Source organism: Syngnathus leptorhynchus, chromosome 22, assembly GCF_054491065.1.
Source record: "Syngnathus leptorhynchus isolate UIUO chromosome 22, UIUO_Slep, whole genome shotgun sequence".
NCBI lineage: Eukaryota > Metazoa > Chordata > Actinopteri > Syngnathiformes > Syngnathidae > Syngnathus > Syngnathus leptorhynchus.
Window position 1 is genome coordinate 4,670,344 of NC_141216.1, and position 25,040 is coordinate 4,695,383.

At 41.8% G+C, this 25,040-nt stretch overlaps 5 protein-coding genes across 10 annotated transcripts; 1 reads left to right on the forward strand and 4 right to left on the reverse strand.

The window, feature by feature from the left end:
• Positions 1-363: 363 nt before the first annotated feature.
• Positions 364-3,226, reverse strand: csdc2a (cold shock domain containing C2, RNA binding a). 2 transcript variants are annotated; one of them, XM_085903941.1, is made up of 4 exons: positions 3,112-3,226; positions 1,794-2,031; positions 1,552-1,674; positions 364-1,447 (listed from the first exon to the last, which is right to left on the reverse strand). In XM_085903941.1, exons 2-4 carry the CDS (start codon positions 1,982-1,984, stop codon positions 1,285-1,287), a joined length of 477 nt encoding a protein of 158 aa, XP_085760067.1. In that variant the 5' UTR covers positions 1,985-2,031; positions 3,112-3,226; the 3' UTR covers positions 364-1,284. The 2 variants fall into 2 exon arrangements, with proteins under 2 accessions (XP_085760067.1, XP_085760066.1); XM_085903940.1 differs by lacking the exon at positions 3,112-3,226 and adding an exon at positions 2,613-2,738.
• Positions 3,227-3,535: 309 nt separating this feature from the next.
• aco2 (aconitase 2, mitochondrial) lies at positions 3,536-8,837 on the reverse strand. The gene is made up of 17 exons (XM_085904318.1): positions 8,773-8,837; positions 7,806-7,948; positions 7,451-7,709; positions 7,272-7,364; positions 7,043-7,201; positions 6,816-6,966; positions 6,581-6,685; positions 6,405-6,496; positions 6,144-6,249; positions 5,904-6,061; positions 5,756-5,829; positions 5,546-5,657; positions 5,187-5,465; positions 4,918-5,109; positions 4,713-4,845; positions 4,515-4,636; positions 3,536-4,337 (listed from the first exon to the last, which is right to left on the reverse strand). Exons 1-17 carry the CDS (start codon positions 8,833-8,835, stop codon positions 4,203-4,205), a joined length of 2,376 nt encoding a protein of 791 aa, XP_085760444.1. The 5' UTR covers positions 8,836-8,837; the 3' UTR covers positions 3,536-4,202.
• A 369-nt stretch (positions 8,838-9,206) lies between these two features.
• Positions 9,207-10,368, forward strand: phf5a (PHD finger protein 5A). Its single transcript, XM_085904233.1, has 4 exons — positions 9,207-9,370; positions 9,648-9,671; positions 9,889-10,055; positions 10,142-10,368. The coding sequence occupies exons 1-4, from the start codon at positions 9,319-9,321 to the stop codon at positions 10,229-10,231; spliced, it is 333 nt and encodes a 110-aa protein (XP_085760359.1). The 5' UTR covers positions 9,207-9,318; the 3' UTR covers positions 10,232-10,368.
• A 622-nt stretch (positions 10,369-10,990) lies between these two features.
• tefa (TEF transcription factor, PAR bZIP family member a) lies at positions 10,991-15,936 on the reverse strand. 4 transcript variants are annotated; one of them, XM_085904230.1, is made up of 5 exons: positions 15,755-15,936; positions 12,980-13,321; positions 12,686-12,900; positions 11,894-12,105; positions 10,991-11,659 (listed from the first exon to the last, which is right to left on the reverse strand). In XM_085904230.1, exons 1-5 carry the CDS (start codon positions 15,831-15,833, stop codon positions 11,638-11,640), a joined length of 870 nt encoding a protein of 289 aa, XP_085760356.1. In that variant the 5' UTR covers positions 15,834-15,936; the 3' UTR covers positions 10,991-11,637. The 4 variants fall into 4 exon arrangements, with proteins under 4 accessions (XP_085760356.1, XP_085760354.1, XP_085760357.1 ...); XM_085904228.1 differs by lacking the exon at positions 15,755-15,936 and adding an exon at positions 13,847-14,140; XM_085904231.1 differs by having other exon boundaries at positions 10,991-12,105.
• Positions 15,937-19,016: 3,080 nt separating this feature from the next.
• Positions 19,017-24,947, reverse strand: zc3h7bb (zinc finger CCCH-type containing 7Bb). 2 transcript variants are annotated; one of them, XM_085904170.1, is made up of 21 exons: positions 24,695-24,947; positions 23,941-24,002; positions 23,766-23,802; positions 23,433-23,633; positions 23,138-23,296; positions 22,895-23,032; positions 22,772-22,814; positions 22,462-22,685; positions 22,065-22,347; positions 21,842-21,900; positions 21,626-21,725; positions 21,349-21,510; positions 21,016-21,221; positions 20,846-20,946; positions 20,590-20,771; positions 20,417-20,496; positions 20,048-20,322; positions 19,859-19,964; positions 19,685-19,793; positions 19,484-19,617; positions 19,017-19,384 (listed from the first exon to the last, which is right to left on the reverse strand). In XM_085904170.1, the coding sequence occupies exons 2-21, from the start codon at positions 23,997-23,999 to the stop codon at positions 19,349-19,351; spliced, it is 2,694 nt and encodes an 897-aa protein (XP_085760296.1). In that variant the 5' UTR covers positions 24,000-24,002; positions 24,695-24,947; the 3' UTR covers positions 19,017-19,348. The 2 variants fall into 2 exon arrangements, with proteins under 2 accessions (XP_085760296.1, XP_085760295.1); XM_085904169.1 differs by having other exon boundaries at positions 22,453-22,685.
• Between the last annotated feature and the right edge of the window lie 93 nt (positions 24,948-25,040).

The window sequence follows — 25,040 nt, forward strand, 5'->3', positions numbered from 1 at the left end:
TGGATTTAGCTTCTTAAAGTGGAAGAAAATAATCCATGAAGGAGTTCGGTCTTCAGTTTGAGTTATGTTCTACAAACTGGTATAGAAAATCCAGCCTCTTCATGTACTTTTGAAACGTGTGTCTCGAGGAAAAAAAAAACGACTTCTCTGTTTCTCACCTCCACTTTACACGCAGCAACTTGTTAATATACAACTAGCAGAAGGCCATATAACTTGGTCTATTGTCATACCAAGGTCTGGGTAAATTATGAGCACAAACAGGGGCAACATCGGAGATAAGCCTTTGCCTGGAAGCACTGTGGTTAAAGAATAAAGACATAAATCCAGTTTTGAAGATTGACACAAAAGAAATCCCATAATCACTGCAATTTAATCTCTCCATTTATTTCCAACATGTTATTATCACACACATGTACGTGAATGCGGTCCATTTATTCAAATGTTATCCAAGTTCAGTGATAAGACACAAATGGAAAATTAAAAAAGTGCTTTTGACTTCTAGAACACACACTAGTGAGAATCAACACATTATGCGAGAAATTCCGACCGACTGCATGGTGGAATATTTTCGACTCAACATTTAGTGAAGAGCTGCGAGAAACAGCAAAGCTGTGAAATATTCAAAACGATAGATTAGGTAGTAATTACTCATAATGCCGATTAGTTCAGTGCAAAATTCAAAAAGGCTTAACGTTGCTCAAAGACGTAAAAAGACAGCCTTTAAATAGTAACAAAATAAATAAGTTAATAAATAATAGTCATTGACTATCCTGTCATCATTTCTCATGTCACCCTTTCCCATTCAATATATTTCTATTTATAGTATTTGTCATTCAAATATTTACATTTTGAGCCCAATAAAATAGAATAAAATATGTTGTCAAGTGGCTCATATTTGCGTTTTTGTTTTGATTGAATTGTTTCAGAATGGCACCTCGACTTGAAGCAGACCTACAATAGAAATGAATGTATCGTACTGCCCTCTTGTGGCCAAAGTGTGGAGCATAATACATTGGGCAATGCCGCATAAAATAATGCTTTATTTATTGTGATTAATGCGTTTTTATGACTATAATAATGTAGTGTACGTCCTCATTTAAAAACCCAAATGTTTTTTCTGGGACTGAAAGAGAATTAATTGCGTTTCCATTCAGTTCAATTGTGGTTTACCTCTTTTCCGTCAAGCCTTCTTTCTACCTGCTGCGACTCCACCGTCTCGACCTTCACTTCTACTCGTCATGCTCCTCTCACCGAACCTTTCCAGTCCAACCCTTCTCCAAAGATCTAGGAGCTGATGAGCTGACCCGACCAAGTCTCGTGCTTGCTTCCCGGCTTCAGGTGGGTTATCACTACCTCCACCGCCTGGATCTTCTGCATCTTGGGCGGGATGGGGCACACCTTGTACGTCACCTCATCTCCTTCCATCGGCACATACTCACCTTCGATGCTGTCAGAGATGGCACAATTTGATGAAAATGCGAGTATGGCAAAATGGATATAGCAAAATAAAAGTACTTTTTTAACTTTGGATGAATGGATGTCTTCACTCACTCTGAGACGTGGACATAGATGTCTTCTCCTCCATGAACGGGTCGAATGAATCCGTGGCCTTGGGAACGGGAGAAGTTCTTGCACACGCCCTTAAACACGGGACCCGATTTGGCTCGTACTGTCCTGCACACATCCAGGATGGAGACGAGTGAAGAAATTGGTGGACTACAGCACTAATTGATCACACCATAATCTTGACAGGTGAAACTTCTCCAACTTTTTGCAGAACTTATTTTTCTTACGCCGAGTACGTGCGAGTACGTTTGGTGGGCAGTGGGCTGGGTAGTTCTCCTCCAGGTTGTGGGGGCTTCCTCTCTCGCTCCCAAACTCTGCTTCCCTCCCGCAGGAAGGGGAAGGAGATATGAAGCGGGGTGGGAGGAGAGGCCAGAGGCGGCGGGGGGCCCGTCGGCGACGAGGCGTCTTTGTCGGACATGTTGTGTGACGCGCAGGTTAAGGCCCATGCATGGTAGGCAGGAATGACTAAAGTAGGACAAAGAAAGACAATCGGTTCATAAAAAAAAGGCACCCCAATAATTGGCCTTAACAAATGACATCATGATTATATGATTTAGCAATGGATAATTAATTTGGAACAAAAGAGAAGGAAAAAAAAACATGGCAATCAAATTTGACGAATTCCTAAATTCGACACGTGCAGTAAATGTCGAACAATTGATTATCTTCAAAGCAGATGGCACGTACACACACACACTCACTGTTAGCTGCCCCAGTTTGATAAGTATTGTAAATAATTGAACAACTTGGCCCTCATTTCTTTTTATTAGCAAGCTTATTAAGGTCGTGGAGAAGTGAGTCGACGTTTTCTGCTGTTGCTTGTCAACCATTCATGGAGGAGCAAAACTGGCAAAATTAAACAGAAATAAAATTGAAAATAAAAACAAACATATGGTGTTTTTTTAAAATATATATACAAATAAAAATAACAAAAAAAATATATACATGTAGTAAAAATAAAAGTAAAAATAAAACAATATATATAAATACTCTAAATACATATCAAAATCTATTTTTTAATGATGGGGGGTTTTGGTCCTCCATACCTGGCGGGTTCCTCATATTCTATTATCATCATGCCAAATAACAGAAGCTGAAAAGCAAGTGTCTGGCTGGGTGGAGGAAACACAGACGAGGCCAAAAAAAAAAAAAAAATCTCTGCAGCTTCCTCCCTTGTGAAAGCATGGCTTTGTAGTTGTCTGTTCATTGGTATGGAAGACACGTCAACACTCACATACACGCACTTGAAACTTCCAACTAAGAGCCCTCATACCATAGCATCATATATCTTGCACGTTTTAAATAATTGACACCATGAAACCCCTTCAGGGCCTTTTATTTCTAGAACATCCTCTGTGCCATACAAATAGATGAGTATATTGAAGTGAATTAAAAAGCACATATTAAAATTGTGCAAGTGTTTTGTTTTTTTTTTACGAATAGTGACGTAAGAAAAGCGACAATTCCGAGAAATCCGGGATGTCTTCCGTCCATCATGATTGTTATCTTGCAAAAAAATCGGGTTGATGCAACTGTCGCACTTACCATCATAAGCGATTTGATGTCAATCAAAGGCGCTGCGTGGACGTCATTTAGAAAGTCCGCGGTGGTCAAAGTCCGTGTTTTTGTGTTTTGGAGTGTGTGTGTGTGTGGATGCGACTCATGCAGCTGGAGCAGACCAAAATGGGAGAAGGGAGGGGGAGGGTTGATAAAAAGGGGGTGGGGGTTTAAAAAAAAAAAAAAAAAGTCACCATTATACTCACACATAACTCTGCAATGTGCAATACTTCTTTTTTTTTTATTGTTGTATTTCCATGTAATGACGTTCAAAATTGGTTAGGGTTAGAATTCCTTCTTGGACACTTCCCATTCCAAAACATGCACACCCAATTTTCCAATTTGCAAAAATATTGGAACCCCCTTTTTCATTATGCACACATATAGATTCACACAAATACAAACCATCAAGTGAGATCTGTCACAATTTATTCTACAATCCATTCTGATCTTCCAAACGCAAATCATATAGACAAAGAGAGCAGATAGCCATATTATGTTTAAACATGACTACTAATGATTGAATTATTTGCCATTATGGACATATAATAATAAAATCAGCTTGATGATATTATTTTTTACATACATAATTCAGTGGTAACAGTGGTAACGTTGGTAACGGGAGCTTTGTTTCCTAAGCCCTTAGGAACCTTTCCATGTTGAATAAGTCTGGAAAATAAATATCAGAATTGTTGTGTTGGGATAAACCATTCTGCACACACAGCTGTGATGAAATGTGCAACAACATCACAGCAAACTGGTTGAACAGACCTAATGGAGCCCGAGAAGGTCCTGTGCTCACGTTCAGAATATTGGAAACATCAGGGAGCGGTCACAAATGAGTTCAAAGCTTAACGGGGCGGAGTGTCCATTGTAGATAATGTGCGTCACACACATAACAATGTTACGTTGAAAAACAAAAGTTTGAATCATGACTACTATGCATCATTTGATTGGACACGTGTGTGTGTGTGTGACATGTCAAGATGTCTGCGTAGTATACCGACGCTTCAGTTCGATGCAGATCATGAAACCATCTTTACATATTCCTTCACGACCACCTTCCCATGTTTCATCCCTTAGTGCTTGAGCTCCTTCATCCTGTTGAGAGCCGAACCGGCCTTGAACCATTCGATTTGCGTTTCGTTGAAGCTGTGGTTGAGTTCCAGAACGTCTTCGCTGCCGTCGCTGTGCTTCACCACGGCTTTCAAAGGCTGACAGGGGGAAAACAAAAGTAAAAAGTAAAAGGAATTAATGCAAAGTTGAGGTATTCTTATTAAAACTGGCGCCCTCCTGTGGTAAAAGAAGGAATCACTGACTTGAATGAATGAAGCTTTTTAAGTATTTTTTTTTAGATGGCACTTGATGTAAATACAAATGTAGCCACTAACCTTTCCGGGAGCAAAGGTTTCGAGTCCTTTTATGGAGATCTTGTCATCGGGGCAGATTTTATCATAATCTGACGGGTTGCTGAAGGTCAGAGGCAGCAGGCCCTGCTTCTTAAGATTTGTTTCTACAAAGGATGTCAATTATCAGCCAAGCGGAGGGGTGTGTGAGAAAAAGCTGTGCATCAAATTGCGGTGGTGTACCGTGGATTCTAGCGAAGCTCTTTACAATAATGGCTCTTCCTCCAAGATGTCTGGGCTCCAGTGCGGCGTGCTCTCTGCTGGAGCCCTCGCCGTAGTTGTCATCTCCCACCACCACCCACGACACATTGTTGGCCTGCGTAAAAACACCAACACATCCATCGTCTTTGTCCTCCAAGAAAAAAAAAAAAATGCTGGAAGTCCTCACCTTGTAGTGACGGGCCACATCGGGCACACCTCCGTACTCCCCCGTCAGGTAGTTCTTCACCGAGTTGATGGCGTCGTTTTCGCTGTTGACGGCACCGATCAGCATATTGTTGGAGATGTTGTCCAAGTGGCCTCGGAACTTCAGCCAAGGGCCGGCGGCGCTGATGTGATCTGTGGTGCACTTGCCCTTCACCTGCAACACATCTTCTTTTAATGGTGTCACAGAAAAGAAAATGGTGTCACCAGCTTGGTCAAGCATGACAATCTGACCTTGATGAGAACCCTGAGGTCCTGCAGGTCTTTGCCGCTCCACAGGTCAAAGGGCTCCAGCAACTGCAGTCGGTTGCTCTGAGGGCTGACGTCCACCCTGAGGCTGGTTCCGTCAGCGGGTGGGTGCTGGTAGGTGTCCTGACCCGGGTCAAAGTCTCTGGCGGGGAGTTCGTCTCCAGTCGGGGGTTCTAACTTGAATTTCTCACCGTTGGGGGCTGTCAGGTAGTCGGTCTCAGGGTTGAAGTTGAGAGTCCCGGCGATGGCCAACGCTGTGACAATCTAAAAGGAAATGAAAAAGTGGATTTTTTTTTTTTTTAATCTAGCAATCAATAACGCACTCGAGCTTTGAGTGAGCTCACCTCAGGGGATGTAACAAAGGCGTGTGTTGCAGGGTTTGCATCATTCCTGGCTGTGAAGTTCCTGTTGAATGAGGTGACGATGGTGTTTTTCTCGCCTTTTTTCACATCCCGTCTTCATACAAAAAAAAAAAAAAAAAAAAAAAAAAAAAAAAGAGTGTTAGCGTCAAAAGGACCCAGTGGTAAGGATTTCCCAGCAGGGTTTCATCCCACCTGTCCCACTGTCCGATGCAGGGTCCGCAAGCGTTGGCCAAGACTACACCTCCGACGTCACCAAGGATCTTGGACTGTATCAAAAGAATTATTTTAAATTACAATCTTAACCAGCATTTTTTTTTTTTTTTTTTTTAGCACTACTCACGTAACCGTCTCGTTCAATAGTAGCCCGGATCTGCTCTGACCCGGGTGTAACTGTGAATTGAGCTTTGCATTTCAAGCCTTTGTCCAAAGCCTGCTTTGCCACAGAGGCGGCGCGGCCCATGTCCTCGTAGCTGGAGTTGGTGCAGCTGCCGATCAGACCTATTAAGAACGGAAAAGCAGATATTTTTTTTTTTTGCCAAATCTTCTAAACAGGCGAGGAAATAAATGAATGATTTCTTACCGACTTTAACCTCAAGTGGCCAGCCGTTCTTCTCAGCCACGGAACCCACGTCAGACACTGGGTGAGCCAGGTCGGGGGTGAATGGACCGTTGATGTGGGGCTTTAGCTGCCAAAAGAAAAATTAGATAGGCACATTTACAACAGAGCTGAAAGAAACGTGTTTTATTTGATTTTGTCATTTTTTAAAACACATTTATCGAGTGAAATTCGTAATTATTTGAGGGATGCAAATGTATCGTGATCTTCAAAATGGAGACTGACCTCATCGAGATTGATCTCGATGTCCTGGTCGTACTCGCAGCCTTGATCCGGCACCAGCAGATCGGCGTACTCATTAGCCAGGGAAGCAATCTCTAAGCGGGATTTATATCTCATCGTTACAATCATCTTTGGTGTTACTTTCTAAACTCCAATTTTTTTTTTTTTCAATAACATACCTCCACGGCCAGTCTTTTCCAGATAGGTCCTCATGCGGTGGTTGTAGGGAAACACGGAAGTTGTAGCGCCGATTTCCGCTCCCATGTTGCAAATGGTGGCCATTCCTATGCACAAACATAAATGATTTTACACAGGATAATTATGTTTCAAATATCATAAAGTCATCAGAAAAAAAAAGGCCAACTCTGGTGGGATAAAGAAGCCTTTTTTTTTTTTTTTTTTTAAAAGACACACCAGTGCAGGAAATGGAGTCAACACCAGGCCCGTGGTACTCTACGATAGCTCCGGTACCACCCTTCACCGTCAAGATGCCAGCCACCTTCAAAATGACATCTTTTGGGGATGTCCAACCAGAGAGGGAACCAGTCAGCCTCACCCCGATCACCTTTAAAAATGAGTTAGAATGCTATGAAGAGCAGTATTGTGTTTCTTGGACTTCTTTTAATGTACGCTTCTCTGACCTTGGGACATTTAAGCTCCCAGGGGATCCCTGCCATGACATCCACGGCATCGGCGCCTCCCACTCCGATGCAGATGGCACCGAGCCCGCCACCATTTGGTGTGTGGGAATCAGTGCCGATGAGCATCACACCTGGATAGGCGTAGTTCTCCAATATGATCTAAACAGATAAAAAAATGTCTTAGCTAAAATTGCAGATGTACTTTGAAGTTTACATTCTAAATCATTACCTGATGGATGATTCCAGAACCTGGTTTCCAGAAACCGACTCCATATTTTGCACCAGCACTTGCAAGGAAGTTGTAGACCTCTTGATTCACTTCCTGGTTTGAGATAATCACCCAGAATGCTTTTTATTGAATCCACTCATTTGAACAGCATATGTGGATTGTGCCGAGCCCAAACTCACCTTGGCCCTGGCCAGATCTTGAGTGCCACCGATCTGGGCTTCGATCAGATGATCACAGTGGATGGTGGAGGGAACCGCCACCTGCGGCAGGCCGCTGCTGATGAACTGGAGCATGGCCATCTGCGCTGTGGCATCCTGCATGGCCACACGGTCAGGACGCAGGCGAAGGTATGTGCGCCCGCGATCGATTTCCTGGTTATGGGGGTCATCGAGGTGGCCGTATACGATCTTCTCTGACAGTGTGAGAGGTCGGTTGAGTCTGAGCGAGAATATGAGAGCGGGCGTTAACACTTATCCATGTGTCTAAATCGGCTTGACAAAAATTGCATGATGTGAGGAAAATGCAGGTAGACACCTCTTTCGCACGACGTCAACATTGGACTGGAGCTTGTCGTAGCTGACGAAGGAGGAAGGCTCAAAGCGACTCATGGACACTTGGGCCTTGGCTCTGTAAGCGGCTGCCACATGCAGGCGCCGTGCGCCATGGCCCAGAGCAAGCTGGGGACAATGGCAAAGACATTCACGTATTGAAAATATAAGCATATCAATTATAGCATGTGAGTTAACTTCACCAGAGATATAACTACATGAGTGGGTAACATTACAGATTGTATGACTATGAGAGGAAAAAATGCACCAGTATTGCAAATTATAGATGTATAAGCATGACTATTACGACCTATGCATAAACAAAAGCACCTGTCACCCACAAATCAAACAGAGAGGCCACACAAATGAATCAAAAGGCCAATTATAAATGAGGCAAAAATAAAACTACATATGTAGTGTCGTTCCATCGACATAGTGTGATTTCTTACTTGAAAAAAAACAAAAACAAAACAAAATAAAAAGTGATTTACCTAACCTGCTGCATTTACGTGTTTATGATTTGGTACATGCTATGCCATATTAAGTTCATACAGCAGAGTATAAAAAAAAATACAATGTACTGTAAAATGCTGCTTGCTATATGTCTAACCTTGTGGTTAACCTTGTCAAATCAACTTGATATCTTCGCACGACATAAAACCAATACAATACCATGTTATATACAATAGTCATTAGTAATAACGTCTTAAATAAGTGCAAGGTATGATATTGGGGAAAAGTCAGCCCGATGCAAGTTGTTGCCCTCTGATGTGCGCATAGAGGGACACAATGACCCGGCTAGCTAGCAGCGACCGGCTACCAGCCACAGAATGCGACCCTGAAGTGTTTTCCTCTTCTACACACACACGATAGACGATGATAAGAGAAAATATCAAAATGACAGCTACCACATCCTCAGTGACAGGACGAAAACAAGCAAATGTGTGTCATACCTGAAGTCGCGCGACGGTGAGACAGTAAGTTGCCATTTTGTTCACTGACAAAGATGTGGCCATTCTTAATGACGTCACATACTTTATACGGCAAGGGTTGCTAGTCCTTGAAGAACAAAAATACACTGCGAGAGGTTCATTCATGCTTGCTTGAAAGTATATCATTATCATAACATAATTCGCAACTTATTTATGCATGAATTTTAGTCGAGCAGTTTACATGCTTTTCGATAAATATCTGGCTGAAATAAAACGTGGTGATGGTTTTTATGTAGCTGAAAGGATAAAGCGTTTGTACTCGTGTTTTTCTGTGGCTACATTTTATTTTTATAACGACATAAAAATATCCTTTTTATTTTTAGTGACAGGAATAAAAATGGGTAAAAAGTGCAAGCTTCAAATGTCGCTCAAGTAGCTGCGATTCTTATTTTTTTTTCTGCACTTCTTATTTTAGACATGGGGTGGCGGTAATGTAAAATCTGGGTAATGTGTTTCAAGAGTTCAAAGGTGAAAGTTGACTCTACGACCGTAGTACGTTAGCCAACAATGGCAAAGCATCATCCAGACTTAATCTTCTGCAGAAAACAAGCTGGTGTTGGTATGTTTTATATATTGCTACGCCTTATACAGCATATTTTTCATTTTTCCCCCTTAACTGGTCGTTCTTGGCCAAATTTTAAGACAGCTAATGCTATTTGCTAACAGTTGCAGCATGGACTTCATTGAAACTTAGCTTCTGGTTTAGCGTGATGAAGTCAATGTCTGTGAAATGAACATTATATTAAAATTGAATGCAATTTTGCGTATAAAACAGGTATACAACTAAATTAAATATAATGTACACTTGACTAAATGTTTTTATTGTTATTTTGCAGCAATCGGGAGGCTTTGCGAAAAATGTGAGTATTTTCACCTTTATTCTTTGTATTTAACCATCAGCTAAATATATTTGTGTCTAACATGCTGTTGTGCACATGAATTATTCGACATAATTACATTACTAATCACAATTGCTTTTTCAAATTGTAATACAGTACTTATATTTTTTTTATACTCCTCTTAAACGACAGAGGATTATGCCTAACCAATGTATATCTGTACCTTTTCACTCTCAAGGTGATGGCAAGTGTGTCATTTGTGATTCGTATGTGAGGCCGTGCACCCTGGTCCGAATCTGCGACGAGTGCAACTACGGCTCCTACCAGGGACGATGCGTCATCTGTGGAGGGCCGGGAGTGTCGGACGCCTACTACTGTAAAGAGTGTACCATCCAGGAGAAAGATGTTAGTTGTCATACATTTCATTTCATATCTAAGCAACTGAAAAGTGGTACATCCACTGATACTCCTGTTGTTCTCTTCTTTCACAGCGAGATGGCTGCCCTAAGATTGTGAATTTAGGAAGCTCAAAAACAGATCTGTTCTATGAGAGGAAGAAGTATGGCTTCAAGAAGAGGTGAAGACACCAGTCTTCATTTTTAGTCGGTCAAATAGTAGTTCTGCCAAATTCTTTTTTATGTTTTTGGCACACACACACACACACAAAAAAATGTGACCTTAATTTGTTACATAATTTCAATAAAATAATTTTTTTTTATTCCTGCCTTTATTTGGGTTTGAATGTTTTCACACTTTTTAAATTGCACACCCTAACAAGTACGTTGAAATCTTGTAGGCTATTGGTGGCTCTCTTGTAGAATATCACGGAAGGACAATAAGTCGAAATTCTCTCAACAAGGCTTTATTTATACACAATGTATATACATACATAAATGTAACCACACAACTGAATGTATATATATAACATTATATATGTTCTAATATAAATGTCAAGATATTACTTTTACAAAGATGTAACTGTAAAGGCAATGCAACCTGAACCGTAGCAGAAAGCATGAAAACTACAAACAGATCAGGAAGTCCTGTTGTTCGTGTCAACCTGATATTTCACTTAAAGGTGATGCTTGTGAAACTGCACTTGATTATGAATAAGGCTGGAAGTGTTTTGATATATTGAGGTATGTTTTAAGTCCACAAAATTATTCTATATATTAACATGTTCCTTGCTAACAAACAATGCCGTTGTGGAAGCGGCAGAGTAATTGAACATGAATTAAGAACACTGGAAATGCTTACACAACATTCCTGTACCTAAAGGAAGAACAACAGTTATGGACTAAAACAAAACAACGAATATTTTCAACTTTCAACATGTGTGGTTTTGAAATGATGGAGAAAAAAAAAAAAAAAAGGTCAAATCACAAACTTACAAACTATACAAGTTCCGTATCCTCCAAGATGATCTCCAAGCATCGTTATTTGAACGATGTTTTTTTTCTACACATGCAAAACAGGATGCAAAAATGTTGAGCATGGTGTACAAGTACTATTATATGGCAAAAACTATTTACATGACATGAAATGATGGAGTGTGTCACACATCCCATCCAGACACACCACACATACTTAAAACCAGGACAATGTATTTCCCTGAATAAATCTGAATATTTTCCACCAGTTTACATTTCAACCCCCAAAAAAATAAAAACATTTTATTTAATGTGAAAAGAAATGGAAGCAACCTGGAATAATTACCATGCTACAAAACAACCAATAAATTGAGGTTAAACTATTGCTAAACTAAGTCTTACCTAATGCAATTGATCTAAAAAAAAGAGACGTGATAAAGATTTAAAAAAAACATTTCTCTTATATGATAAAAGTACAGAACATGAGAAGCACATGCCTCAAAAATTTTGAATCTTCTGTTCCTCTTCCTCATCAGATTTAATCTCTTTTTGTCATTACTAAAACCTCACCATTTGGTTTATTTATTCAAACTTGAGTAAAATAAATCAAGCGTAGTCTATACATCTTCTGGCAGCTCACTTGAAAGAGAAGAGAAAAAAGGAAAGGATGCATCATTTTGTGTTTATGTCATGACGTGGAACCGTTCACAAGGCAACAAATGTCCACCCACGCTTTTGTCGAAAAGGGTTACTCTTCTTCCTGGGCATTTTTTTCCTTTTTGATAAACACAGCCAACAAAGATTCCAAGGCGTTGCAGCCTTGTGTTACAGGGAAGTCATTCACAAGAATGTATTTTTTTCCCAGTTCCTTACAATTTTCCAAATTTGCCCTCGTACTTTCCCACGATGTTCTTGTAGCAGCCGCACTCCTTGCGCAGGTCGGCCACTTCACTCCTCAGCGCAGAGTTCTCGCGCTCCAGGAATGCCGCTCGCACGGTGATCTGGTTCTCTTTTAGCCTGCGGGCGTCACGTGAGCGCTTGGCAGCCACGTTGTTCTTCTTTCGCCTGTGCCAGTACTTGTCATCCTGGAAGAACATAGTGTCTTCAGTAACTTGGCTACACGTGGTTACGGCTCACTAAGCGGTGTGATCTCATTAAGTTGAAGACTTCAAATCTACCAGCTCAAATTATGACAATGTGTCATGTGATCATGTGTCAGCAATAAAAATGCAATTCTGTCTTTTTTTTTTTCTTTTCTTCAACCCAGTTCCCTAAACTGTCATCTCAAAAAGTAGCACAAAAAGACAATATTTAACATGAATGACTTGTTTATGCGTTCAAATTCCAATTGGGCTGACTCATTCTTTCCAGCTATTAACAATTTCCTTTTCAGCTGCATTCTTGGGGAAAATATTTCATTCCTGTCAACATAGTGACTAAATTTATGTCAACAAAGAGTCCACTCACTGAGTGGAAAGAACTGCCGAGTCACTTTGACACATGAAAACGGCTTATCTACATATGGAACGACCGCCCTCTCTGCAATTCACATCAATGTGGCAACAGGGATTGCAAATACTAATAATAATCAATCAATAAACAGTAATTGGGGGGAAAAAATACATTTTTAAAGGAACAATTGTTGTGCTTGTATACATTGTATACCTTTTGCTCGTCAGGGACAAACACTTTCTTGGCTTTCTTAATCATGGGCTGAGGCTTGAGATCTTCATCGGTGAACTTGTGCTTGCGAGGGTCGAACAGTTCGCCCCCCGGCACGCTCGATAGGACCAGGTCGGTGGGGTCCGGCTCGTAGTTGACGTCAACCTGGATGTCGTCGGGATCTACGGAGTCTGGGGTGGCAGGATCTGTTGTTACTTCTGTGGAGAGTAGATCAAGAAGATGTAACGACAGCTTTAATGGGTACAACTGTTTATTACTGGGGGGGTTCCCACTCACCTGCTGTAACATCACAAGTGATGTCAGTCTCGCTGTTTGTGATGATCACTATCTCTTCATCACTCTTGACCAGCTCGTTGACAGGTGTCAGGGACGCAGGGTCGGTCGGCTTCGACTTCACCCGCTCCGTCTTGACTGTGACCTCTTCTTCGGGTGAGGCGGCGATGCCGTTCTCCATGAGGAACTCCTCCAGGTCCATGTACTCCAAGTGGAAGTTCTCACCGTCGTAGGGAATGGTCTTTTCCCAAATGGCTGGGGTGAGGGCGGCTGATGGCCCCATCTCGCTGCCTCCTCCGCTAAGGTCGGCATCATTGTCCAATCCCAACTTCTCCTTGTCTGTTTCTAATACATTGAAAGAAAGTAAAAGTCCATATTAGGTATGGTAAATATTTATCGAAAGCACATTTGTGTCAATTCTTGTTCAGCCTGAAAGGAAATTCTGTTAAAATGCACACCTTTGCATGTGCTCTTGGAGAATCTGTCAGATATATTAAATCTGAATATTAGGATCATTATATTCATTTATATTCATCCTTTGTCCGACAAAATGATATATTTAAACTACTAACACATGTCTATGTCTGTGCAAGAGAACAAAAAAAAAAAAGACAATACGTGAAAACTGAAAACAAGTCAAAGGACATAAAGGTCAGCAAGTGCGATGTCAAAACGCCTTTCAACAAATTTGAACCTGTTGTCAGAGTGGGAAAAAAATTCACACAATATTTTAAAGACATTTTTTAAACCAAAGAGAATGAAATGTACATTGTGTTCTTTATTAAGCGTCACGATTAACAGGACGTGCAATATGCACATTAATGTTCATTTATTTAACCCGCCCTAGTCATATTTTACAAGACACCTTACCGTCGTCACCAGCCAAAATATTGGGTGGAGGCATTTCCATAATTTTCTTCAAAACAACCGGGAACGAGGTGGGGGCCCCGGTGGCCGTTTCCAACGTGACGACGATCGGTTCCACCGACATTTTCCCCTCGCTGTTAGCGTACTTGAGAAAAAAAGGAGCTCTCAGCTTTAGAATTCAGCTACTCACTGTCGACTCGAGATAAACTAGTTGCTCACTAGGTTATCCGTAAAACTAGAAAAACACCTACAATTCACCCAACCGCGTTTGCACAAGATAAGATGGTGAGCAAAATAAGCCACATCCTATCTTTGCGCTGATTGGTTGGAAAATCATAAATATTGATGACCAACTCTGATTGGGCGGGTTGATGTGAGGAGCCAATGTGAGACGTGGTATCAAATAGCAGACTTGTCATTGGTTGACTGAGTTATATATTGCAGAAAAACGTGTCAAGAGGAAAAACAACTCATTAAAATCTAATTTGAATGTACTTCTTTTTAACGATCTGCTACTCATTCATTTATTAAGAAACTTTAAGAAACTTAGAATTGCATACGTTGTTTATTGTGTGTAGGCCAGGAGTGGCGATCACATGGGAGAACATGTGCAGCAGTCTGCGTTGCATGTCAACATACCAATGGTGTCATGCACTGAACATGCATTGAACATGCATGGAGGGAGGCGCTGTAACGCACAGTGAAGGAGCTCTCAAGGTCAACTCGTGCAACATTTCACCAGCATACAAATACAGTTGCCAGGAAGCACAGTTTAATGGCTAGAGATAACAAAATGTCTTCTATACCTCCCAATCTGCAAAGTAAATGAACATCATCCATAATTTATAGCACTTTTGTCCTCATTAGCGTCATAAGTGCAGGCATGTAGACAAACAACCGTCGGAAACTCATATTCACATCTACGAACAATAGAAACTCGATACAGGAAGCTGAGACTTGAAGCCCGGAATCTAAATTGTGACATCATTCTTTGTGCTGCACTTGTCAGGATAAACAAATATTGGAAATGGGAAGGGAGGGAGGTGTTCCTCAAATTTTTACTTAAGTCACCATGACTCTCATTTTGCTACAATAACAAGACCAAAGGAGTCAAAAGGTCAAATACAAAAACTGTGACATGTACACCACACCAAACTAGTCTTACAAAGGTAAATACGTTAAATATATCCTGCTATGATGGCGTCTATTAAAACGTAACATTATTATCTTGGTAAAGGCAGAACATCTCCCACGATGACAATGTCACTGCAAGTCTTTGCATTATTGTAATTGGGGTCACAATAGAACACAGGAGACTATGATCAAGGCAAGCTGACAATATTATCCAATTTTATCAATCAATTAATGAAAATGAGCATGAAAATAATCAAAAAGTTAAAAAGTATATAACATTATTGTATTCAACGCATCACAAGATGTGTTTATGTTCAGAAATATCCCGTCCATCCAATATCTGTACCACTTTGTCCCCACAGGGGTCGCGGGCATGCTGGAGCCTAACCCAGCAGTCATTGGGCAGTAGGCGGGGGACATTCTGTACTGGTTGCTAGCCAATCACAGGGCAGACAGAGACAAACAACCATTCGCACGCACACTGACACCTATGGGCAATTTGGAGTGCTCAATCAGCCTACCAAGCAGGTTTTTGGGATGTGGGGGAAAACCGGAGTTATGTTCAGAAGTAATCAATCACATTAATGTAAAATATGTGCACACTTGTGCAAATGCATTGAGTTTATTCTTCTTGCGTATTTCTCAAAAACATTTTCTTTTTTTTCCTGTTATAAATCAATTTAATGGTATATGCAAACATATACATAGGCCGAGACCATATGTTGTGTAAATAATAGATGGAATGCCATATTCAAGTGCTACATGGGTTTTACTTACCATTTACGTCAAAGCTTGGTAAAGTAAATGGTGTTTCCAGAAAAGCCCTGAATATCTCTGGTATGTCTGCCGTTGACATGATTTTATCCTTTACTTTTGCACAACTAAAGAAATGAAATAAAACGATACTTCCCTATAAAATATGCAAATAAAGTGAGCAGAATCCCTGACAAGTCAGTCACTGAACACTGACAGCTCTTCTCTTTAGAAAAATTAAACAGGGGGCTGTCAAAACTGTCAAATTACACGCGTTACCTAACAGCGACCGCCCAGAAAGTTCACTCACGGCCAATCTGTTGCTTGTGTTTTATCACGTGAAAGACGGAAACAGCGCTGATTGGCTCTTACATTTATCAATCAAACTACAGGGGGCCAATCGCGAAAGTGTGTCGGTTACTTAAGGAAAAAAAAAAAACACATGCTGGTTGCATAAATTGGGTGTACTTCATAAGTGTAGAGTTGCACAATACAGTCGACTTAACACTTTAATGCAATAGTTTAACCAGTGCAATGTGTCAAAATGCATAAATAAGCTAAAGACCTTCGTGATGGAATCCTTGAACTGTTTTGAAAATCAACCACTTAATTGTCCCACCATGCACAATAACATAAATGTATTTAAACTATGTTTATTTACTGGTATTTGTTTATTTTTGTTACACAGCTGCACACTTTATTACACTTGATTTAAAATAAAAACTTAAAATACTTGTTTTTCTAAAAGTGTTTATTAAATGCTTTCAAGAGATTTGGTCCACTTGAGTATTTATTAACTTCCAACCAGGGAGGAGAGGAAACAAAGTCAAAACATAAAAACAAGAAAATCAATGTAATGGAAAAAAAAAAAAAAATGTAGAGTACAAAATGAGAGGCCTTGTTTGTCCAAGTCTTTATAATCCTGGTTTCTATCTTCTGATTGTTGAAATTAAGCCATTCAAATAACCAATAATTTCTTCCAACGGTAACATGATTCAATTTGGGTTCTTTAAGTGTTTCTGTAGCAGGGATCAAATGGAATGGGGGAGGTGGCGGTTGGTTACAGGAATAGCAGTGACGTTTGTACTGTGTGGCTTGGCGAGACGTATCATTAAAGAGATAAACACACAACCTTCTTTTGTCCAAAACAAAAAAAAACAAAGAGGCAAAAATAGGCAGATGGATCATTTTACCAGCAAAGTGCTGTCAACTTGAACAAATCACACAGAGTTGGGTGGGAGAAAAGGCATATCAGTAAAACAACATTATCCATACCTCCATAGGATGATTGCAAATCAGTGCACAGGAGGAGTTTCAATTGAAATACGATGAACTAAAATAAGTAGGTGTGGTTCAATCTACCCAGCCCAGTTAAACTCTGCCAAGCCACTAAAAAACAAAAAAAACACAGCTCCACCATCACTTATCTAAATTACCTTACCGGGGTGCTAAAGTATTATCATAGGTTATCAGGTATCATATACTGTACTGTATATAGTAAGCGGGGTTATACAATAAGGGTATATATTATTTTTTATACGTGTGCTATATCAAATAAGGCGCTATGCAGGAGTATATAAGCATCTGTGTACGATTCCCAGATCACATCTTGTCTGGCGTGTTTGCAGCCACATATTCCATAACTATCCCAAGGCCTCAAGACAGATTGTGGCTATTAGGACGTCCATTTTGTTGCCCGTTTACAATCCCCCCCCCCCCCCAAACAGGCTGCATACACAGACGCGTATTTACCGATATTATATTCATACATGGATATAGGTATACATCGCAATAAACGTACATATAATCAATAGCGTATACGAGAGAAATAGTCCATAGCAATCATTATCATATTCATAATACTAAGGGTAGTAGTAGTAGTAATAATAATACGATCCCTCAAAGAAGCTAAATGGTGGGCTGTTCCAGATGAGGGCGCATTGGCACAGCTAACGATGCTAAGATGACACACTACGCACGTTAAGAGTGTGCAGCGCTTAAGCTCTGGCTCCATCCATTTAAAGCTGCAACCCACTCGTTTGTCTGGAACAACCCACGCAAAAAAAAAAAAAAAGACAACGTAAAAAGTAGAAGAGTTTTTTTTCCTTTTCTCTTTTTCTTAAATCACTATCTAGTTCAGCGATACATGTCATATAGCAATACCTCAATAACAGAAAAGTTCTATGTAATCAATACAGTTTTCTGGTTATATATTTATTAAGCTTGATTGCTAAGTTATCAATAATTAGTAGTAGTATAGCAATTATATGTAAATATGTCGTGTGTGTGTGTGTGTGTGATTTGTGTCCGTGTTTTGCATTAAAGGCTTGATTGAGATGGCAGGCGGGTATCCTACTTGTATGTTTGTGTGTATTGCATATGCACGTGTTTTTGCTCAGAGGCACCAAAGAAATTTAGGACCACTAAAACGGGACCACTGGATTAAAAAAAAAGAAAAAAAAAAAAAAAAAAAAACAACCTCAGTGGGACTGGAGAGGTATCAATTTGCCTTTACTTTCAAATTAGCTTCATTATTCTAACGCAATAAATTCTTCATTGGATTAAATCAATTTAAAGTCATGAAATCTTTATCCAGATTTTTAGACGCAAAAGCTTTTCCTTTCTTCTTAATTAAATACAACACAAGTCTTCACCTATGGCAGCACTGACACTCATTCAGTCCAATTGAGGTCATCTTTTTTTTTTTTATACCAGGACAGTCTTCTTTCTATGCCATTATAGCCGTGTGTGTGTGTGTGTGTGTGTGTGTGTGTGTGTGTGTGTGTGTGTGTGTGAGAGAAATACAGCCACCTCTCAAAAAAACAATGTGTGGAAGAAGAGGGGAAAACATTGTTGTGCTTATGATTTTAGAATGGTATGCAGACTTGCATATTTTCACGCTTTTTTTTTTTTTTTTTCTTCCTCGCTGATTGATCGATTTTCCCCATTTTAAAGGCCCGTTCAGGCGTTACATTCAAAGTGCCCTACCAATATGGCAGACAATATAACGAGGAAGTACAACTCCCGATGAAAAAACAAAACAAAACAAAAATCAAAAACTGAATTTGATCACACTGCAGCACACTAACCATCAGACCCTTTGTTTTAATAACGCTTACTTGGGTCTCAAAAAGTTTTTTTTTTTTTTTTGGCACTATTGAATTGAAAAGGTCAACTTTTAGCATGACAGCTCCATTCTTCAAGAGAATTTTCCATTATTGCCAAGCAAAACGTTAAGAACTGCGGCCAGCGCGCTCATTGGAGAATTGCTTAGGTGCTGCGAGGATTTAAAAAACTGGAAAAAAAAAAAAAAAAAGTTCTTACGTTATTGCGATTATTACTTCAGTCAACGAGAAATGCACCCTGCAGTGAAATCCGACAGAGGGGAACCTACAGGTATTGCGGAAACAAAGTTTCTTCAAAGTTTTGATTGATGGCTGAGATTTGTGGCTTTGTGTTATGTCAATGTGTGTGTTTGTGAGCGCGTGTGTAGAAATTGTGTTTACATGAGCTCCCGCAAGGCAAGAGGTCGGACTAGTGAGATGACGACGGGCTGCTCAGTTGTTGCCGGTACGGCTGGCTCATCTCCTGTCTCGGCGGGCGGCGATTGGGCGACTCTCAGAGGTCGTCTCCGTTGGACAACCGCCGACCTCCCTGGAACAACACGCGCAATTATATTATGAGCATGAAATGTGACCTTCTAGCCTTTTTTGCTTGTGTTTAATCATCTCACGTGAGGAAACGATCACTCACCATGCTCTCGCTGTAGTCGGCTGTTATGGTGACCTGCTTGTCATCCGGGGGCGGGGTCACGGCGGTACTGTCCGCGCGCCTACTCTGATTGGTTAGCTGTAGCCACAGCTCGTACATCTGCTGCATGTCCCTCACTAGAAAAAGAGAAAGTCAATTCAAAATATGGCAAAATATGTCTTGGCTTGTGAACGTGCAGCTTACAACTGTTGTTCTTCATGTACGTCCAGACGTCTCTTTCTTCTAAGCTGTGGGCAAAGGAGCAGTTGCCAATATAGTGGCACTTTTTCTGCTTCATCACGTGCACACACATCTAGATGAGAAGGGAAAACATTTATTAATTGTCCAATGAGAGGCAGGGACGGGGGTGTCACTCACATCATATTGCTGTGGATAGGTGCGGGAGAACGGGAGAGGCCGAACGACAACCCACTTCTTCTTTTCAAAGGATTTCACCAGCAACACTCGACGCTCCTTCGTCCAGCTGGAAAACAAACAGATTCTCACGTCACATCGCTTAGAGGGGGGGGGGGGGGGTAACGCGTGCTAGGAAAGTGCAACCCGCACCTATGCCGTGCTTTGGCGGTGCAGTACTTGAGGTTCTTGTCGGGCTCGTTCACCTGCCCCTCGCGCCAGCATTGGCCGCACACGAACTTCATTTTCAGGTTGAGGGGCCGGCCCCGCCCGGCCCCGCCTCCTAGCGCTCCCACCCCCATCCCTACCACAGAAGGGATGCCACCCCCGCCGAGGCAGTCGCCGCCACCTGCGCCGCCCGCTCCGACACCCATCGCCCCGAGTCCTCCAACAGGCATGCTGCTGCTCGGGTGGGGAATATGGATTGGCTGGAAGAGAACAAGTTTATTGCACGGGGTAAATTACAAGAGGAAAAGAACTCAGAAGACCATCTATAAGCTCTCACGAATATTTCCACCCTACCCTCTGCTGCTTCTGTGCATTCTGCTCTAATCTCTGCCAGTGTCTTTTGGACTCCTGCACCATCTCTTCATGGGTAATGCCTGAAGAAAATAATGGGCGACACAGCAAAATGAAAATAATAATAATAATTATTAATAAAAATCACAAAAATCACACGTCCTCTATCCACTTACCGCTGTCTTGTTGAAGCACCCAACATTTGAGTTCTATGACCGAGTGTGCAAAGGAGCAGCTGTCCTCACGCTGGCATCCGTAGCGAACCTCGTGACGACACACATCAAACTGGCAGAGGGGGTGGAGAGGGCGCACCTTGCTGTAGCGCACATTGGCTGACCGCACCACATGCACCAGGCACCTGCAGTCACATTATGGGATGTCATCGCCGCTGTGGTCTACAAACCCCCCCCTTCAAAAAAATCCTCCACTCACTTATTGTCATCAAAAGAGTGTCCAGCTGTGAGGTTGGAACACACCGCCAAGTTTTCTTTGCTGCGCTTGCTTATGATGCGGGGCTTACTATCAAAACATTCCTATTGAAAGAACAAATTCATTCAAATCACTCTTCCTCTTTTCAGAACGCCTGAACGACTTGATCTCACCTCACAGAGGAACATGAACATGCCCATGTGGAGCTGCAGCAATCTAGTGACACTGAGAGCACGTCTCTCCGTACTCCCCAGGGGGTCGAACAGCAGCTCTCGGCTCAGCGCGCCCTTCCTCTCCTGTGTCCATACGTCTATTTCCTCCTGGCAGTATGCAAAGGTACAGTTCTCACCGTACTGGCACTCTTGGCGTTCCTGGACCTCTGCAAGACCCAAATGAGGAAGGGGGATGATGTTGGGGAAACACACACACACACACACACACACACACACACACACACACACACACACACACACGCAACTCTGCCGTCTGAAAATGGAAACACAGACCTTTACACAGTACAAAGGCCCCTAAGAAGTTGTTGCGTGCAGGACGGGGCCGAATCCTCTTCCAGGTGTGGTCGTCATTATTTTTAAGGCGACACAGCAGGACGTCCCGCTTACACCGATGTGCTGCTTCTGGCTGGTATTTGTAGTCCATCACACGCGGACCTGTAAGCAAGAGAACAAAGTTTGTTGAATGTATCTAAATATAGAAAAAGAACACGACACCCCCCCCCCCCCAAAAAACAACAACAACAACAACAACAACATTTTAATAATTAACCTATTCGACTGTAACAGGCGTGGCAGGCCTGACGGAACTCGTGTGTGCCAGCCAAAGGATTCCTGGACAGCATGGAGAGGTTCGTTCCCGCTGGGCCATTCTGTAGAGAAAATGCCAAAATTAAATTGAATGGAACGATGCCAAGTGGATCCATTCAAGATTTACGGTTGGGTTTATAAAATGCTTTGACAGAAATTCTCAAAAGAGTGGACTCACTGCTTGCGCAGAGCCGTGGTTGCGCATCCCGGGGATGAAGCTGTGACACACTCGCCCCCCTTAAAGACCACAAACAGTGATGAGCACTTAATAAAAGATGTATTTCATAGATTTACAAGCTAAAAACTAGCAGTGTAGCACAGATGTAATATGATGTTAAAAAAAAGATTTCAAATTCCTTTGTCAATAAACAGATAGTGAGGAACAAAAAATGTTCACTCACCGGGCAAAGTGTACTCGGATAAAGAGTCGAGTCCACCAGAAACAAGCCCAGATTTGCCATCTCCATCCGTGGCTCCACTTGAGAAGCCTCCCAAAGCGTCCTGCGCTTGGGTGGAGCCTTGGTCTGGCTGCGAGAAAGGCTCCAGTTCGGGTAGGTCATTGATGGAGGAGCCGAAGAAGGTGGGGGCGAGCTGGGTTGACGGAGCGGGGAGGTTGGGGGAGTATGGAGGCCGCAGACCCACCGCTGTGTTTGGAAGGTTGGTGGGAATGGCACCTGCAGGACTCTAAACCGGGAAGACAAGTGGAGTGTTTTTGTTTCGCAATACAGGATTCTGCACAATTGGTCTAAAACATGTAGGAGGTTGACTTCTGTGATGAAATGTCCTCACCTCACTCACTTTCTTGGGAATGCACTCCAGGAGACTGTGGAGCTCGTCCTTAATTACGCTGCCGCATTCGTCCATATGTTCAGACACGGGGACGGAGAACGGCATCGGTGGCTGGGATTGGCTGCCGGGGCTCTCGGACAAGTCTGCGCACGGGGTCAGGACCGAGGGATCGTCGCTGACTGGGATGGGCGTGGCCAGAGGTGCTGGGATGCACTGAGCGTTGGACAGGTCTTCTGAAGGGTGTGCAAAAATAAAAAAAAGAATTGATACAAGAAATAAGGTATGAGGCTCGGCAGTTAGATCAAAAATTTTGCCTCACCTGCTCCCATGTCACGCATGGATTCCATTCCATTGGAAGACAACTAAATAAAGAAAACCAATTAGTTCGGCATATTAAGTGAAGAAACAATTCCCAAATCAATATTGATATTATTACACACACCTCTCCAGTGGGTGCAGATGTCTCGCCGAGACTCTCTCCCTCCGCGGCCGTGGACTCAGACTGGCTGATGTAAGCTTTTCGGCCCTTAAGGCCCAACTTATTGGCCAGATCCTGAGCCAGATCACATACCTGTCTGTCCTGGAAAGCAGTAAACAGAAAAAAGAAACACTATGTAATATAAGATAAAACAATTTGAAAAAAATATATATATTCTGCTATATTGGGAGTAATGCATTATCATACATGTGGCTCAGTGAGTAGACATTTGGTGCCGCACTCGTACGCCTCTCTGAGTCGTCCCATTTCTCTCAGGCATAGCGCTTTGCGGTAGAGAGCCTTCCGACTGCCTTCGGATACATACAGCGCACTATCACAGTCTTGAATGCCGCGCTCGAATTCCCTCTGAGGAGGAAAAACAAGCATTTAGCTGTGGCTTCAAAAACAGAACAATCAATAAACTGTAACCAAGCCAGAGTAGGAAAACAAATTCTAATCAATAATTATTTGTGAGCAGACAATAAGAAGTGATTCCGCTCACAATTTGGTAAAAGGCAGCCGCCCTGTTAACATAGAGGCTCTCCATCAACTTGTGAGGGATGACTAGGGCTTCGGCTTGGGCGTAACGGGCTACACTGATGCCTTCTCCATACTGCTGAGCCGCCTGACGGCAGTCGCTGTCTCGTCGGAAGCACGAGTTGCCCTCATCCAGGAGGTTACACACCAACTGGGTCAGAAAAGCCTAACAGGAACGGTACAAAATAAAAATGGCATTTGTCAGAGTGACCCAGTGTCAGTCAAGCACGTTAAAAAAATTATTTGGGGGTGTCAGGAACAATTAAGAAATGAAGAAAAAATATGGACATAACCAAACCTGATAATTCTCTGGCTCTGGGAAAGGCAATGACGACCTGTAAAAGGATATCACAAGTTAACACTTTAACACAGACAGGCATGGGAAGAACATGCAAATTCCTCACAGACTCGAACCCAAAACCGCAGATCAGTGAGGCACTGCTAACCAGTGCATCCACTATTGTTTTACTTACTGGATAAAACTCATTGCTTTCTGGATTTCCTCTCTTCGCTTCAGTCTATCTGAGTCCATTGCCTGTAGATAAAAGCAAATGGAAAATTTACATATTTTCTGATTTGCCATGATCTGAATATTCCCATATAAAGTACCACCTTAAATTCCTCTACATTACATGGTTGCTATATTTAAAAGTGTCAAAATAGCTAGCTGGCTCCATGCATCGGCAGGGCCTAGCGTAAACAAACTGACAAAATAACGACGCTGGTTCAATTACAAGTGGGGTGACGCAAAATCTGAACCGGGACTAAAATATTCCTCATTTTTTCAAATAAAATTGAACACGCGACATGTTGGATGATGCCTAAACTGCCGTTTTGTCAGTGAGCACGGTAGATTAGCATTGTTGATATGCTAGCTCGGGTCAATCGAAAATAATACCCTCTGCAATTGCACGCTGCAACGACAAATTTGATTTAAATGGACATTACGCTTTGGGTTAACCGATTGTAATGTTAACATTCAAGCTATCAAGAGGTAATCGCTATCCGACTTGCTAACGTGCTAGAGGCTAACAGTCTGACTTGAGTGAAAATAAATTGAGCTTTCGATGTTTTATGCTATAACAAGGTTGTTTGCATCGTGTCGTTAAATGTCTACTTTATACTCAACATGGCTGAAGTTGTGTATAATTTACAACAAATTAATTGACGATACCGAGTAGCGAGCTAGTGTGAATAGTCAAGCCCCTCTTTTTTAGCACAACTTACCCCACAGTTTAAGTTTCAAGCGTTTCGGATCACTCGTAACTTCACGAAGCGTCAAAGGTATTAAGTTGGGTGGAAATAAACAACAAGCAGTTACGATCCAGGCACCATATTTATAAATTTGATGTTCTTGTCATTGATTTGTAGATGGAACACGAGTTTTTTTTTTTTTTACAAGCTACAGCTGCTACCCAACAGCTTGCTTGCTAAATGTTAGCCTCCTCTCTATAGCTGTTTTGGCTAGTGCAGTATAGCAACAAGTTTCAATCAAAAGCGGCCACTAGAGGGCAGCAAAGCCACGTCTTTTCATACGGTGTGTTTCGTGTGACAATTTAGTAATTTCAATTTC